The 18,075-nt window shown below is 37.9% G+C and overlaps 1 protein-coding gene across 1 annotated transcript in view; it reads left to right on the forward strand.

Annotated features, from left to right (window-relative positions):
* Positions 1–8,393: 8,393 nt before the first annotated feature.
* SPAG17 (sperm associated antigen 17) overlaps positions 8,394–18,075 on the forward strand; it is a gene marked incomplete at both ends in the record, with an annotated part of 51,950 nt that continues 42,268 nt past the window's right edge. Inside the window, 2 exons of the mRNA XM_009876253.1 lie at positions 8,394–8,534; positions 8,923–8,982. Of these exons, the coding sequence (XP_009874555.1) occupies positions 8,394–8,534; positions 8,923–8,982 (201 nt within the window). The remainder of the gene's footprint in view (positions 8,535–8,922; positions 8,983–18,075) is intronic.

Below are 18,075 nucleotides of genomic sequence, written 5' to 3' on the forward strand. Positions count from 1 at the left end.
GGCAGGGTTTTGACACTGGTCCGGACGTGCGGCGGAGCTGCCTCCGTCTCTACCCGCACCCCTGAGCTTCGGGTTTCTTGCTCTTGTCCTCCCCCCGCTTTTCTTTCTGGGGCTCTATGTGCCAAGTTTCGGCTTGGAGTGAACTTTTCTTTTTTTTTTATAAACTGTTGCGGAGCGAGGTTTGATGGAGGTGCTGACACAGCATTAACTGTAGCGTTGAAAATGCGAGGCTGTAATTTTCCTGCTTGAGTGTGTGCAGCTAAAAGGCACTTTTTTTTTCTTTTTCCTTTTACAGCGTGTGAGGATCAAAAGGCATATTTAGGTTTCCAGGTTCTGTGTAAACAATGTAATTCTAATAAATCTTGACTTGCTTGAGAGAATTTGGTTTTAAAATAGGGTGCTAGTGTAGCAAACAATAATATTTAGGTAGCATATGTTTATCTAGCGCTACTTCTGCAAGTGAGACAAATTACTTCCGTGGCTTCCTTGTTTGGTGGATTCCTGTTGTGCCGTATTAAAAAACTGAGTGTTTTTTGTTATTGCTTTGATTTGGGGATTTACTTTTTGTGTTGTTTTGGCAAGTGGTTTTTTTTTAGGGGGGGGGTTTAATATGCTAGCAGTTCTGGTTAAGTGTGAGGACTTTTCAGTTCAGGAGGAGCCTTTAAAACTGGATAACCAGATTTCTCCAAAATGCCACAGGTGTCCAAAAATCTCTTACTTGCTTTTACTTTGATTTGATAGTAACCATACAGTACAAGTTTACCCAAGCAGAAGCAGTAAGCTGCTCAGCTAAGGCTGTTATTTCCCATTTTTTCCTACAACGTAGATTTTTCAGTACAGTGTAGAGGTGCTTGCCTGTGAGTGTCGCCCCTACTTTAGGAGAACCTCTCTGAAGCATGAGAAGGGGGTGGAGGTTCAATCTCCATCACCTACTCAGCTCCTGACCTTTTCTCCCGTGCTTACTAGCAAGGTGCCAATTAGTGTTTTATTTTTTCTTTATGGTAGTGTTTATTGTGGTTGGGGCTATTGTCAAGTGAATTCACAAAACAAAGTGCTTTATTTACTCTGCCGCTTCTACATGTGCTTTATTACATTTGGATTTGCTACCATTGCTTTGAAGTATTTTAAAAGGTAGGAAATAAAATGCTCAGAATTTAGGAAATGCAGAATTAGGATATGCAGGACCACACATTGAAGCAGATAGAAACAGATGTTGAATATGTTCACTGATCAGGGCAAGAATTCTGTAGGAAAAATATGTGATCACCTAGTTAAGGATTATTGTAATTCCTATACCCATGGGGGCTGAATTAAGATTTCTTCGTTCTTTGATTCTGGTATTATCCAACTGTGTTTTGTTCCATTTGAGATAATAATTCCACGTTCTTTGTCTTGCTGTTAGTAGGCAAAAACTTGGGAAAATGGGGAAAAACACTGGCTCACTGCTGCCGACGGCTTGAACTTACGTTTCTCTGGTGCTGGGCACCCACAGAAATTTCTTATTGCAGAAAAATTCTCATTCAGTTCTTACAGTCATGGACAGGATGTCTTGTGCAAAACTGTCAAATGCCAACAGATCTCTTCTGAGCATGTGTGAATCAAGATTCATCAAGAGTGGCCAAATGTGGGTGTACTTAATGTAAATAAATGTGCTCTGTAAAAGGACATCTTTGTCGCAAGTATGGCTGTGCGGCCAAATTTGCTTCCTTCCTCTTGAAGGGAATCGAATATCTTAATTATGTATTCACATAGGGCTTTTATTAAAGTATAAACATGATTTTTAAAAATCAAGTCCCATTCTGCAAACAGTCTAACCACACTATTCTTCCCTTTCCCCCCCTCCACTAATCTTACAGCATACAAGATTTAAACATAGATGTAGAGGTCAGGAACTGAAAGAACCCTGTAAAAGTGTTGAGCAATTTTTAACTGTAGGTGTCAACAAACACAGCGCACAAAAGTTATTTCTTGTTCCTTATTAATGTTGTATGTGATACACTGTATGAATCTGAAATTATTTGGGAGAAGACAGAACTCCTATCAATTAAATAAATTTCTCTCTAACAATTCATGTGTAAAAAATTTAAAATCTTGTATCAATTTTGAGAATATTTTTTCCCTTTAGTGGAGTCAGAGGGAATTTACTAGAGTTGGTTTTAAATTGTACCAGATAAACTGAGCAATGAAATTGCACATTTTAATATGTGTTTGTAACTTACAATATTTTATTAGGCTGATCTATGAAAAGGAGTCATTTTACCAGTGGTGTTAAGATTTTATGGAAGCATATGCTAACTAAAATATGGTTTAAATGGTATTTACTAGCCAAATAATTGCCTTTACTAAATACACTGTGAAAACTGGCAAACAGACAACTTAAAAACATGTACAGAGGAAATACAGATTTTTCAGAACCTCACGTTATAGTTTGTATGCACCTTTTTTGTTTCTCATGTGCTACGCAGAAGAGCAGGTTGTATTTGCCTTCAGATATTTATCAAGGTGTTTTGATCGGATTCACTGCAGAATTACATTACAAAATATAAATTAAGATTCTTAGTTTTATACTTTACATGCTTTAAGTAGTTAAAGGGTGATATTTGCGAGGTGGAGGGTGAGTTCTGGGCAAATACAGCCCTTAATTGAAATAACTTATCTATTATATGTCCTTATTAGCTAGTGTAACTAAGCATAGGAACTGGAAGCCACGTTCTGCTCTGACTTTCCAAAGATACGGTTTCTCTTACTGGCATTTTAGGGCCTGAAGATTGAATTGAAATTAAATCTTATAAAACTGTGGAAAAATGTTCAAAATAGGAGGCCTTCACTTTTAATTACTGTTTGTGCTTCTTCCCTTCTGGAGAGGAACTAACATTTGCCCAGGGAGGTGGTGGAGTCACCAACCCTGGAGGTGTTTAAAAAAAAAGTAGATCTAGCACTTGAGGCTATGGTGTAGTGGTTAGGTATGCTGGGATGAAGGTTGGACTAGATGATCTTCAGAGGTCCCTTCCAACCCCGAACATTCTGTGATTCTGTGATTCAGTTGAGCTTTGATGCTCTCTAACCTGCTTAGATTAGGCAGCAAAAGCTCAGGCTCTTAAAATCAGAACCCATTAGTAATATGGATGTGTGTCGATCAGCAGAATATGAAAGTGGACTTGCAGATTTCTTAGCAGTGATGCCCTAAACAGTCACTATGCTAGGGCTACAAAATTGGTGATGAGCAACCTTTCTCAGTAATTCCAGCTCTATTTACTCGTTTCCAGGCTCCCTCATTAGTGAAAGCAGAGAGTGCTAGAGGTAATGTCACTAATAAATCTCATTGTTTCTGAGGCATTACTTAAAAATCAGGAGATTAAAGAACTCTTGCTTTTTGATGTTCAACTGTTGGGAATTTAAATTTTCAAATGTTTCTCTTCAGGCATTACAGTTAAATTTGAAGTTGTGCTGTAATGAAGTGAACGTACTAGTCATGGTCCTAAGAAAAAACAGACAAAAGCAGCCAAAAAAACTCAACATATACACATTTAATACACGTATTTGTATACATTTTATATATTTTTTTTAAATATATATGCATTTAATAGATATGCAAGAATTACTGATGATGCAAAATGACAGATACTCAGATTGCTGGGAAATATATGTATGTGTGAGGTGGCTGCTTGATGCTTTTCCTGGCCAAAGAGATCTAGAAACCAGTACTGCAAAAATAGACAATATACCTGACTTGTTCAAATGTCTTTTCTGACACAGCTGCCCTTTTGTAGCTAGGAAGTGAAGCAGAGAACACAAGATATGTTTAAAAAGGAAACAAAATTTTGTGAGCTGCATCTGCTTTTTTCCCCAATGTTGAAGTCAGATATATTTTTAACATAGCTATGCTATTCCAATACTACTGTGACAAATAAGAGATGTAGGCTATGTATATTGGTTTTTAAGAGTTGGAAAAAAATCACACTGCAGAGGGACACAGTGGAGGCTTGCGAACAAAATCAGGAGAAGACGACACACCTTCCACGTTTTACGAAAACAAGGATTTTGGAAAACTGTTAGCAGCTTACATTAAGTTTTCAGTTAGGTGGATCTTGCTCAGGTTGGCACCTCTTGATGTGAGGCACATACAAGCTTCCCGCATAGATGGTTATTCCTAACACTGAGAGAAACTTTAGTGCATTTCAGCTCTTGACACAGCCAAGAGTTTTAAAGGGGGGCATCAATTATATATATATATTTTTTTAAAATTCATATTTGAATCAGCACTGTTGGTTCTGTGGGCTGTCTCCTCCCTGCATTTTGGTCTTATTTGTTCACAGTACATGGCGCTTGCATTATACTCTCATTGGCATCCTCCTGAGACTGTTTTCATGCTTTTCGAGTAGTGTTTTCCTCTGTCCTGTTCTTTAAGCTGGGACCCTCATTTGAGGGAGCCTTAGGGTCACTAGTCTACCCCTTTTCAGATCCCTTCTCAGGTCTTGGTTCTACAATAACATTTGAAAGAATTAAACTAAGTAGAGGAGCAGTTGTATATTGAGGGAGAAAATATTTTTAAGGTAACCATATACATTTTACTACTTTTCCTTCTCATTTTTATGTTGTGATTTTAGGTGGTGAGCTGTAGAAGCAGGGTCTGTTTCTTCTCTATCCTTTCTGTGCCTTGAACATTACAGATACTGTTACAGTACTGATCATGTAAGGGCGGTATTGCAAGAATAACACATTTTTAAGGTCAGAAAAGAGCATAGTCAGTTAAACAGCTTAAACTATATACTAATGCTACACATTTGCTGTCCTTGTTGACTTAGTTGCTATTCTCAATGTTCAACTTTTCTGAAAATTATGTTTGAGAACTTCAAAATTGGTCAGTCTAAAAATAGATAACATGCTATCAATGACTCTGAGAATTCTGGATCAATGTGTGTGGCTATTTCTAGTATTAATCTAGCTCCAATTCCAAGGTATTGCACCTTTTTTACAAAAAGGAATATTTTTTTCCTCATTTTGCAGCTAGGGAGGTATGGGCTGTCTTTAATACTGTTTACATTTTTGTGCAAAAGACCTTGTATCAAATTGCATATACTTCTGTACAATTAAGTAAGGTTATAGTTTTCACTACCAGTTATCTTGTAGAGGGTCATTACATTAGATTTTTAATATATTAGTCAGTGTTTTGCCTGTGCTATAAATATTCTTGTAGCTGTTCTGCGGAGAAGCTATAGCAGTTTGTTTCTTTGAAGCAGAGAATTTAGTAGGGGAGAAGATGTGGCACGCTGATGTCGAGGGCATATGTTTTTCTGAGAATGTGTTTGGATAAATGCTAAGTATTTTGAAAAATTAATTTTTCACAAACAGGACTTACCCTGAAGTTTTACTTTATTACAGCCTGCTGTGAAGGTGAGCACCACAGTGGAAATCAGGAAAATTTTCTCTCCATTGCTTTCCAGGGAGTGCATAAGTATCGTGAAGGAGAGTCTCATTGCTCAAACGTAACTCTGAAAATGCCTGGAAAGTATTAGAGGGGCTCGAGAATAAGGATTTGGAGAAGGAATCTGAGGATGGAGAAAGTTTGAAGTGGGATCAGATAATGAAACTAGGGACTAGGTGGACAAGGAGACTGAGGGCAAGAGCTAGGGGAGCAAGTAGCAGATGTGGGAAGCATTGGGAGAAGCAGCGGAACTCAGGTGTGGAACAGAGAGTGGAAATGGAGGGAGAAGGGCCAAAGGCAGTTGTGACCAAGGGGTAGAAAGATCAGAACGAGAATGAAGACAGTTTTCAGAGACGTTGCTGTGGGATGATGTTAATCACTGCTAAGCAGCTTTAATTTGTGTGCCCTAAGATACCAGCATATTTTGAGGAGGAACTGGAGAAGTCATAAGGGAGAAATTTTGGAACTCTGATAGAGATTTATTCACATATCTGAAGAAATGCAGGAAGGTGTTGGAGCAGGCTCTATATTGCTGCTGGACCACACTTCCCCTAGCATTTAGAGCAGGACCTGACATTCTTGAGTTTTGCTCTTATTGTGCTGTTGTTGCCGTTACACATAGCATCTGTCTGTGAGACTTATTGGGCCTCGTTCCCTTTTTTTTAGTGGTTCCCACTGAAATGGACAGTATAGCAATACCAGTTGCTCCATTAGCTCACCTCGCAGGGGGAGTGGTTGTTCTAAAGGCTCCATCTCTTGCTGGCAAGCCCTAGTAACACTAGGATGCTGCTGCATGAGGACACTTCATTCTCAGTTCTGAAAGCCTAGAAAAGTATGCATTTGCACACAACTACAGGCATCTAAATACTCTCTGTTCAAAGAATGGTAAAGTTTTTGTGCCCAGCTCTTGGCAGCAATGACAACTTTAACTTGAATTCAGAGTAACTGCAGCTCCTGTGCATATGTTTTGATGATAACGTTGGAATACCTAGCTCTTTCTTAGTGCCATGCACCAGTAGCTGTCTTGACAACTTCAGACAGGAGCAGATATCACACCCCATCCTCCCCCCCAACTAAAAACGGGAAAAAGAAATTCAATGTACTTGGTGCAGTGCCCACACAGGCTGTTGCTGCTGCCACTTCTCCGTTGAGCAGTGACTGCTGCCCCAGGTCAGCTGGACATTTTCCTCTCATAAATTCCATTGTATCTGCATGTTCCTAGAGCATCAGCGGTATGCTTGCATTCTCCTGCATTTTGTAATTTATTTTGGGCTACTATAAAACATAGAGAAAGTTTATGATGTGTGAACTATAAGGGATCTTTTGGGTTTGGTATCTGCTCTGTAGATACTTGCAGTTTCAGAAAGGTGCACTTAGTGACCCAGGCTCCGTCTTTCTTGTTTCTCTGAATATTTTGTGCTTACAAAAATGGCTCATGTATGTATAATCGTGTTGTGCCATATTCATGTTGATAGTATGCTTTGTTACCTTAAGAGTATAGCAAACTGTATGCCTCCATGCAAGCATTTACTACCTTGAAACTTATGTCAACTGTTGCTTTCTCCCATCCCGAGTCATCTGTTACTCAAATTCCAAATGTTTAGGTATTCTTTTTTTCAGCTAAGAGAAGGAACAACTGAAGATAGGCATAGTAAAACTGGAAAAAGAAACTGATCCTTTTACCATTGATATCTTTCTTTTAGTCCTTTCCCTCACTTTGCCATTAACTCAGTTTTTGTTCCTCTTTTCCACAGGGACATAATATACACCTATAAACATTTTCATCAAAATCTCATCAATTTCATCAAAAATTTTCATCCCTCTCTTAAATTTTTCTTCAAAATTTTTCCCTGCCATGATACACACTGGACTGATATTTGACACACCTTAGCCTGATCTGGATTAGTGTGACAATTACTTTGAGCTTACCGAAGCTCTTTTCATATTTACCTTTATGCAGTTTTATTGATGTCCTTGCCATTTACACATGAAGATGTGCAATGAAAAAAAATAATTTGGTGATTGCCAAGGAGCGTAGAGCACAAACATTGGAAATTCTTATGGTTCAGGTGCCACTGATGCTGACAGAGAATACTCTGGAGTGTGGTGTGGATGTGCTGTGACAAGACAGCCGCTTGCTTTGTGGAAGGGGTCCCAGGAGGTTAAAGCAAAATAAATGGGAAAGAAGAGAAACAAGTAAAATGTGCTTAAATGACATGGTTTTGAACCTTATATGGATATATACCACTAAATGATGTTTCAATCTTCTCTTGTTCTTTATTTCTTTAATGCTGAAATCAGATTTTTTCATAAAACTGTGTATTTTACTGCAAATATTTGAAAACTGCTGGTGTTTTTCCGTTGTCGATATTGTAATGAAATATAACTTGCCATGGATAAATATTGTTTCTTAGCTCAGAATACTTAGTGAAACTGTGTAAGACCCATGGTATGCATAAATAGACCCTCATAAAACGTAATGCAAATAATTTTCAGAAAGATATATCTGAGCATTATCTAATTCCTGGCATGAGGAGGATGAAATTTGTTTATTTTTTCCTACAGCAAATAATCACCAAAATACGTATTTTAAATGACAACAGCACATATATTCAAAATAAACTTCTTGTTTGCTTACAGAACTGCGAAATCCGAAAATGACATCAAAAGATTGCTTTATCTTTGTGTGATGCTAATGCAGCGTTTGCCTGTGAGGAGGTTTGTAGCTGCTGTTAGTAGGCATTTGTGTTTTCCATAGCATAATGCTGCCACCTGATGGCAGAAAGGATTGGGACAAAGTAGTATGTGCTTTTTCGGGCTGTATACAATGTATTTCAGTGTGATTAATACAGTGATGTCGAATGTGTCTTAGGAGTAACCATCTCTACAGGACTACTCCGTGAAACTGCAGAGAAGTACTTCTGTGGCTTGAGTTTTACTACCTTAAATGTTTTCTTTTGGCAAGTAGGATGACTGGAAGCCTAGCATCGCTTTTGTTGTTGGGACTAAAATTGAGGATGAAATCCACACCAAGGCCCTGTCTCTTGCTGTGAAGGTGCCACAGCGGAAGCTCTTCAGTGTGATAACCTATGATGACATTTTCAGACAGGTATTCCAAGAAAGGAACTTCAATTAACAAACCAAACCCTAGATCTCTCTTCTAGATACTAACTTCTTTGGTTTGTGGTAACTATAAATTTCATATTCATTCGAATTACTCTGTGGAAGTTTTAAATATTAGACTAATTCAGTAAAGTTAAAAATGTAAAAAGAAAAGCTTACTGTATAAGCTGGTCTGCTCCCTGTAAATGATGAGGTTTCATTACAGACTTTTCTTCAACGTGCTGATCACAAGAACTCCCTTCCAAAAGTATAGGGGTTTCACAAGATGATTTCTCACTGTTTTGTAGTGTTTGCAAAAGGGAATAATGAGTAAAATTAATTTATATAAATTTAAAATCTTCTCACAGTATAATACTTTTTTTTTTTCCTTGCAGATCAGAGAATCTGGGAATCAAAAGGGAAAAAAAGTTAAGGATGTGCCTTTGTACTATGAGGTAAGTTAAACCATATATTGCAGTCAGTGCTCTTTTACACTGAAGTAAATACAGCCATGTGATCATGTTATGCATACCTGAGTAAATGCAAATCTATTTGATGTAGCTGGTAAAAACCACTCAACTGTCTAGATACTTAAACTGCTTTCTTTTTGTGATACCATCAGTGTTCTGTTGGACTGCTAATTAAATAAGGATCAAGATGTGTTCTTAGGGATACAAGTTTTATTATGTTAAGACTATGTTATATGGTCATGTTTTGATGGTGGCATCGCAAGTTACAGACAGCCAATTAAGATTGTGCTCTTTCATATGTTCACAGTAATTTAGAGACACTTTCATTTGTGGGAATGCAGTCTCATAAATGAAACACCATCTCTATGTGCTAGTATCTATCATAATCTCAGTTTTATGTTAAATTCTAAGCTGGTTCATCTAGTGGAGGATGTTAGCAGGGTTAGGAATCTTGCTTCGTACAAAGAGTTCTTCCTCCTACCTTGTTAATGTTTTACTTACAGCTTGTGAGAGGTTTTAAAATTCTGTGATTAATTAGAAGATTGTTTAAAATTTTCTCAGGTAGCGTTTTATGGCCTTACAGAACTGGACCATAAAGAATTTTGAATCCCTCTAAAAAGATCTTGTTTGCATTTTAGTTCTGTAATGACTAATAAACTTTTTATGTGTCTCAGAGTTTGGTGGACTTTGTAACAGGTCTTTTTAGTTGCAGTCTGTTTTTCAGTAATGCCAGACTACTATCTGAACAAGTCCCTTTGGAATTATTTACCAGTGACATGACTGTGAATTTTATGCAATTATCCCTCTTCGTTTAGGAGTAACCTCCCAGGCAAACTCACCCTTATATTCCATGGTATGTAAAATCTCTTCAGTCCTACTGACAGAAGGATTTTGAAGTTTAGCTCTAAGCAGAAGCTTAGTGTGATACCTGTATTTAATTACTAAGAGCAATTTTCCTTGTGAAGTGGATACTTATTAAATTCCAGCTGTCAGTGCTGTGTCTCATTAGCTACTTACTTTACTCCTCAAAGACATTTTTTTCCTCCACTCCTTTAACAGAGAATATAAAATGCCTGTTCTGACCTTTTGCTTGGACTCGGTTTCCGTTCTGGCTGTAGCAAATTAAAAGATTGATCATGTTGCCACAAGCATTAAGATCCTACCTCTCTGGGCAGAGTTTGCTCCTGAACATTCACGTCCATGTGCAGTTTGTGCATTTAAAGGAGCACTTCTATCTTCACTGCCTACAGTTCTAATCTGTGTCAGGATTCATGGGCATTTCCACAAGCACATATTCATTTCTAGGGAGGCTGTAAATGAGATCCCCGATCTTTAATGGTCTTTGAACATACAAGGTGTACAGGTATGAGAATTTGGGACTGATGACATGCATAATAATGTGGTCATTAATGGTATTAATAGTAATACTGTTTCTCACGTCATTGGTATTGCAAATTGCATCTCCTGAAATGCAGGAGGCTTTAATAAATTTCTGTGCTGCAGCCTGCAATGCCTACAAGTCAAGAAACTTTAACAGACTGGGTTTGGTATATTGCAAGCTAGTTATATATCATATTAAAATAATTCTTTTCATCTATTCTGAATGATTTCCCTTCAGGGCTGCTGTGATCTTACTGTGTTTTACTTAGTATCGCTCTTACTATACAAAGAGAAAGCTCCAGGGTGACCTAGTAGTGGCCTTCTAATACATAAAGGGAGCCTGCAAGAAAGCTGGAGAAGGGCTTTTTACAAGGGCCTGTAGTGATAGAACAAGGGGCAATGGCCTGAAACTGAAAGAGAGTAGATTTAGATTGGGTATTAGGAAGAAATTCTTCACCATGAGGGTGATGAAGTACTGGAACAAGTTGCCCAAGGAAGTTGTGAATGCCCCATCCCTGGATGTGTTTGGTGACAGGTTGGACAGGGCTTTGAGCAACCTGGTCCTCTGGGAGAGAGGGGGCCCTGCCCACAGCAGGGGGGCTGGAGCTAGATGATCTTCAAGGTCCCTTTCAACCTTAACCATTCTATGATTCTATGGAGGTGAAGAGGATTAGGGCAGGGTTTATGAGTATGTAGCTAAAAGATTTCCAAATCCAGGAGAATTAGATGTCTAAGACTTTTTCTGTCTCTTCCATGACTTGGTGGCAGAAGGAGTCCCTGTTTTTAATTTTGTGCTAATTTCAGCACTTAATTAAATGATGTTAGACTCAATTTCTCATAAAGGTGCTGTGGAAATTATTTTTTTATATGGAAGGGAAAATGTTACACTTCCTATAAAATGTTCATATATTTCATAATGAATTAAATTATTATGTACAGTTTTTCCAACACACAAGACCTACAGTATGTTTGAATAAAATATATGCATTTTATGAGCAAGGTATGTATCTTTTATTGTTTACATGCCTGTTTGTTTTGTCAGCTTTCTATTAAGGTTGGTAATGTCATGTGTAATTAACGTGCTTCACCACTGCTAAATATGATAGTATTTTGGTTTCTAAACTTGGAATTTCGAAAATCCGTCCGAGCCTAAATTTTCCGTGCTAGGGTTTCTAAACTGAGATTTTTGAAAATATATTCAGGCCTAGATTTTCCATGCTAGTTTTGTTCATAAGGCTGATTATTTTTTCTCTGAAAATAATGGTGAGGTTGAGTTCAAGGGATGTGTTAATGGAAAGATTTTTTCAATTTTTTTTTTCCCTTGTAAGAGTTGTTTTCCAGTGTTGTTGGATTTCTTGGGACAGAGTCAGGAAAGTTGCCTTTATGTTACCCAGTAAATTTTGAGAAGGAATCTTATCCCATCCTCTCAAGGAAATAAGCGGGAGCTGGGGAATAGTACCATGATGAGAAAAGATTGCGAAAGAAGAATGAGCCTCTTGCGGCCCATTCATGTGAGAAGACTGGAAGTAAATAGATGATGTTGCTGAAAATGGACAGTTGAATAAGGGACGTGGCCATGAGACAGAGAAGGACGGGAGATGTGGTTCTCTTAGATAAGCTGAGATGTTCGGAATAAAGGGTCACAGAAAGATAAAAAAGGCACAAGTGGCAGAGAACAGTTTTGTTTTGATGTGAATTACAGAAGGCTGCCTTTTAAAATGTGTCCTAGTGCTTGTGAAGGCAGCAAAACTGAAGTCTTATAATAGCAGCATCTTTCCACACTTCTCTGACTCGTCTCTAGGACAAGCCATCCTGTATAACCAGAAAGGCTTAGTTGCAATTAAAAATATTAATCTTTATTGCACTACCTGTCAAGAACTAATACATTAATTCTGGTTTCTCACAGCGAGGCTCTTACCTATACTTCTCAAGCTGAAAAAATCAATCTAATCAGGTACCAAATCTAAATCATGGCCCATTCTTATCCTGGAATTCTGTGAGACTTGAGCAGAATAAATCAGTTGTAAATTGTTATAAATTGTGGGAATAAAACCCAGGAGCCAATTTAGAATTTAAGTGATTAATAAAATTTATTAAATTTAGCAAGCGTCTGAGTAAGCAAAACAGCGCTGGGCAGCGGGGAGCAGCTCTCGCCAAGGAGTGCTCATACCACAGCTGCACCTGTGCACGGGCAGATACCTTGGTTATATGCAAAGAAAGTTACATATTCATTAGATGCTGGTCGGCTGCTCCTCCTCTTGACACCTGCGCAGTGCCTCCTGGTGGTCTTGGGCAGGGGTCTTCAGGTATGAAGGCCACCGTACGTCTTCCTCACGATAAACTTTTACCTTGGTTCAAAAACTAGTTGCTCGCAGCACGTTTCGTAAGATATCTTTGTCCTTGAATTCCACAGGGGCCTTTCATCACCAGATGGTCCTTTGTTAGATACCTTTATCACTAGGTTCTTGTCAATTATTTTTTTGTTTTTATATACTCTTACAGTGAGTCCATCCTGCTAGTCTTTGTTCTTTTGCAGCTGATGCTAGATAGCTCCCCCTGTGTACAAGCCTGACCTTGGTGCTGGGGAAGATTATGTTTGCTTAGCAGGATATTGTAGCCTAAACAACTTCATTTCTAGCACAGCATAAAATTTGATGAACAAATTCTATATGCCTTCTGTTACATAAATAAATATTTTCCAGCTATAAATCCATGGGTAGGTAGTGAACCCTGCCAATAGCTCCTGCATTTTGAGGATGGGAGACAGCATAAGGAGTGTGCGCTGCACTCCAGAAGTCCTTGCTAGACATGTGATGCCTTGAGGATAGCTATAGGTGAATTTAAATTAGAAAAGCAGACAGGCATGGAAGAGTGGAAGGATATAGAGTAGAAAAGATGGGCACAACCCAGGGGAAAAGGCCATGGCACAAATGGTGTGGAATCTGTCACAGCAGCAAATCCCATAACTTGTAGGGGGTGGGAGGAGAAGGCACTCATATTGAAAAAGGAAAGGTAAATGGACTATCTGGGCTTTGGGCCTCAAATGCAGTGGAGGTGTTTGGTGTAGTTGAAAAGAAAATTTCCTACAAGTGATTTAATTTTCTTCCAATCCCTGTCTTTAATGATGCCTTTTTTCTCCTCTTCATTTTTCCTTCTCCTGCAAGACATAGAGCTTTGAAGAGTTTTCCTTCTCTCTTCATCTCTAATAAAACCAAACCAATGCTGTGGCCTTCTCAGGGCAGAGAAGGGCTTGGTAAATGCCCAGTATTTTAGCCTTGCCTCGTTACACTCTGTGGTTTATAAGAGCATTTAAATGGGAGATATGTCGCTTCCCTGAGGGCTAACTTTTCTGGGCAAGTCTGAAAACTTCAGACTTATTCTTCAAGTGTAAATAGTTTCCCAAGGTACCATAGTGAATGCTACATAAATAAATACATATATGCACAAAATAAGATCACTAAATTCTTTTTAATCTTTTGGTGGAAAAGGCTACTGACAAGAGGATTTCTAAGCCCTGTAGCCCGAGAGTTGAATTTCTTACCAGTGTTGCTGTCACTAATTGTTTAATGTTTTGTAAAATTGGTAGATAGATTTGACTGGCAGAAGACACTATTCTGACTTGTAGCACCGATCACAGTGGTTTTTTCCAAAATAATGTGTTGAAATTTTTTAAATCAAGATGGGATGTATTTTTCTCAATTATTGAAAATAATTGAAAATCTGCTGCAACTTAATTTATTTCTGGGAAGGACCTTTCCTGATAAGAGGTAGTTCTTATTTCAATGAAAATGTATGTTTCAATGTATGGCTTACAGCCATATTTACTAAATTAGTTTATATCTTGGAATTAATCTTCTCTGTGTAGAAACTTTGAGATTTTGTTCAAATTGTCCCTTAATTTTCTCTTTATTTAACAATATGTAATAAATTGTTGTGATTGTATTTTCCAATTTTTACTAATTTCTGTGAATCTTCTCTAACAAGCATTTAGAATTCACTATTTCTATTTAATTGTGGGCAACGAATGAACCTAGTGTTTTTGTTGAATGCGTATTGAATACAAGTGTACAAGTAGTGAATACAAGTGTACTATAATCATAGAATCATAGAATGGCCCAGGCTGGAAGGGACTTTAGAGATCATCTAGTCCAACCTCCTTGTCATGGGCAGGGACGCCACCTCTCGACTAGATCAGGCAACACATGGGGACCGAGCGGGAATTAAACCCGCGACCTCGATGTCGGTCATTGTTGTCAGCACCGCTCCTCAAACCACTGAGCTAACCGGCCCCCTATAATACATATGCTCTAATTTATAGTTTATTATATCCAAATCTGAAGATTGTGCAAGTTGTCTTGGCTGCTGCCTTGCCCTGAGAGCTAATTTTGAATTGATGGTTCATCCTTGACCAATGAGTCCTTCAAAAATTTGTCACTTTACAGGTCACACCAATACTTAAAAAAGGGAAAGTAGAATGACATAGGTATTTTAAGTCCTGGCAATATTTTAAGTCCTGCTATTATCCTTATCTCTGCAGGCATATGTTGTCCTTCTCTTACCTCTTGCATTTCTTCCTTAAATCTGGGATAGCGAGGACTTCTTTTAAATCAGGCTATCCAGGATCTTGTTACCCATCTGATTGCACGGAATTATCTCTGTTTAATTCTTGCATGTGACAAGCAAACAAATGTTAGCTTGCATGTCACATGCTGGAACTGTTAATACTTAAACAGAAGAGATGTAGAATTTTGATTACTAATTGTTCTACTTCTTGTCTTTGCTGGCCGAACACAGGACCTATTTGATTCTCCTGTTGACTTGCTTCCAGATCTGCATGGCAAATGGTTTTCATACAAAACCTCACTGTGTTTTACCTCCTAGCTAACAGGGAAGTAGTATCAACTCAAATACTTTAAATTTCTGCACTGATAGAAGAAGTACTAGTTTTGCTGTCTAAGTCAAGATATGTTAACAGCCAACTCCTATCAGCATGCATACTGAGATATCAACCTGCTTGTGCAGTTTCAAGAAACAAACGAAAGAGACCCCCAGAGTAAATCCTACTGCTAAGCAGAATATGTACAGTTTTGCCTTCAAAGTACTGTTCAGTTGTGTGCTTGCATATAAATCCTAATTATTCATGCTTTGTGCAGCTTATTTGATGACTGAAAGGTTATTGGTTAGAAACAGAATCTTGCATTGTTCTAAAAGTATTTATATATACATGGGCTTTATTCTTTAGTTTGTTTTTTTCCCCTGAGATTGTGCTGTCAGAATCCTTGGGAAATTGTGTGATATTGACAGTACTTGCCTTAGTAGGCAATAGACTGTAGCAGAGACAGAAGGATGCTTGGGTTTATTAGGTGTAAATGAAAGTATTGTGAACTTCTCTAGGATAATAAAACACAACAATGAAGAGGCTAAAGTGGAAAAAATCGATTAATTTAGCCAGCAAGCAGTGGATTTAGAACAGTGTTTAAGCATTTCTGTGAATTAATGCTTTGCTGGAAGTGTGTAGACTGTAGACCTGTGAAGTGAGGGTTGCTAGTAAGTCTGTCTAAAATGCTGGTCACATCATTGTGTAAAGAGAAGGTCCGCTTTAGATTGGAACTGAGCATGCAGGTCCTGAGATAGGTGCTCTTACGGTATTACAAAATTGTATATATGTGTATCTTGTATTATATATAATTAAATTATCATATATAGTAATAGATTATATATTTTTAAATGTGTGTGCATGTGTGGATTTGAAACTACCTTCTGTTACCCATTGGCATTAATTTTGCTCAAGAAACCAGTTACAAATAGCTATTCTATTTCTAAATAACTTTTATATCTTCTCTTCAGTAGGTCTTAAATATCTCACACCTTTCTGTTATCTTATGTCCCTTTTTTAGACTCATCGTTGTCTCTAATAATATCTTCAAGAGGGAAAAAAAAAGAGGACAGCCTAGGGACAAGGAGTATTTTGTGTTAAAGGTGTTAATAGGAAATTGCCAGGGTAGAAAAATCAAAAGTGTTAGTTTTAGCTTGATGCGAAAGCAGAACTCAGTGTCACTGACATCATGCTTATAGCAAGGAATATTTTCACCCAAGGAGTATGAGCTGTTACAAGTTGTGTGGCATCTGAAGGAGAGCAAAGACTTGTTAGTAGCCAGGATATGTGTTACTGAAAAAGAAGTTTCAGAAATAGTGCTAGTCAGGAGTATTGGTTTCTTGTGGAAATATATATTTAAATGTAACATTTTTGTGGAAGCATATAGATTTTGACAGAACACCATCAGAAAGGTTATGATCAAGAACAGACTTTCTCAAAAGTAGAGATAGTTGTATTGAAACCTAACATTCTCAGTCTGAAAGCGTATGTTAATAGAATTCTATGATAATAATAAAAGTTAGATGTCAATAAAAGTTAGAATGATTTTGTTTTCATTCCACAGTAGAACAAAATTAATTTTAAAATTTTTAATTTTAATTTATTATAAAATGGAACAGCTCAGGAGCCAAAACTTGTCTGATGTCATTGTTTTGATGAGAGGGTTTGACAATAAAAACAACTTTGGCAGCCATGCTGAATGGTTAGAAAGATAGAAAGATTTGATTTTCTTTCCGTTATAGAGCAAAACAAATACTGCGCTCTTAAATGGAACAGTTTTCTAGTCAGCCTTTGTCAAGTGCTGTTGTGTGGATGTAGCTTAAGAGAATTTTATTGCGGAAGGACTTGGCCTTTACATCATGTGGATATGCAGAGGACTAATGCTTGAGAAATAGTTGGGAACTGTAGTTAAACAAAGATGCCTTTTAGGGAGGTAGTGGCTCTGGGAAAGTCTAAGGGACTTTAAATTCTGCTGTGGGCACTATCTACTCCTCTGTTTTCATCTTATTTGTATCTAAGTTCTTACCAGTCTCTTTGTTGTACAGAATATAGTAGGTTTCATAAAGATTCTGCTGCATGAGATGGTACATTTACCTGTCTTGGTACATTTACCTGTCTTGTCTTCTGAAGAGTTTACTCTGCCTCACGGGTCCAAGTATATAGGTCCATTTACTTACAAGGATTTTAAGGAAAAAAATTGTTAGCTTAGGTTTAGCAGGTTTCACAGCACTCGTTGATCTTCAGTAATTTGTGAATATCCGTATGAATCAGCCTTATGACAGACTACCAGTGTCTGCATATCAGCAGAGGTTAGACTTAGCCCCCTCTATCTCATAGGAGACCTTTACAAGCAATATAGTTTGTTGGGCTGCCAGATGAATAGGGACAATTTGTGACTGTGCCTAACTCTTCCAGACAGACATTATCACACCGCAGGCCACAAAGCTTTGGCATCTTCAGATGAGCTGCGAAGTTGGGTTATTTACAGTCCTCCTTGGTAATGTTAAGGTATTCCAAGATCCCCTACATCTTGGAGATTTTACTAGAATTCACTGAGAGGAAGTTGAGCAAGCTTCTGCCTGTCCTGCTTGCTGTAATTCTTACTTCCTAATGCCTTCCACTGTTTGGACTTTGTAGTGCTTGCTTGGACAGACAGTTGCCTTGCTGACACCAATATCGAAGAAAGTAGAATATCATTGTCAAATGCCTTCTCATAACTTTACCAAACAGAAACAAAAGAAAATGTCCTGGCAAGAGAAAAGATGTTCACCTGGGTTCAGCTGCCTCTCCAGAACAGCAAAAACCTTGCCAAGTTCGTGTTC

The sequence above is a fragment of the Apaloderma vittatum genome, unplaced genomic scaffold (assembly GCF_000703405.1).
Source record: "Apaloderma vittatum isolate BGI_N311 unplaced genomic scaffold, ASM70340v1 scaffold3349, whole genome shotgun sequence".
Classification (NCBI taxonomy): domain Eukaryota; kingdom Metazoa; phylum Chordata; class Aves; order Trogoniformes; family Trogonidae; genus Apaloderma; species Apaloderma vittatum.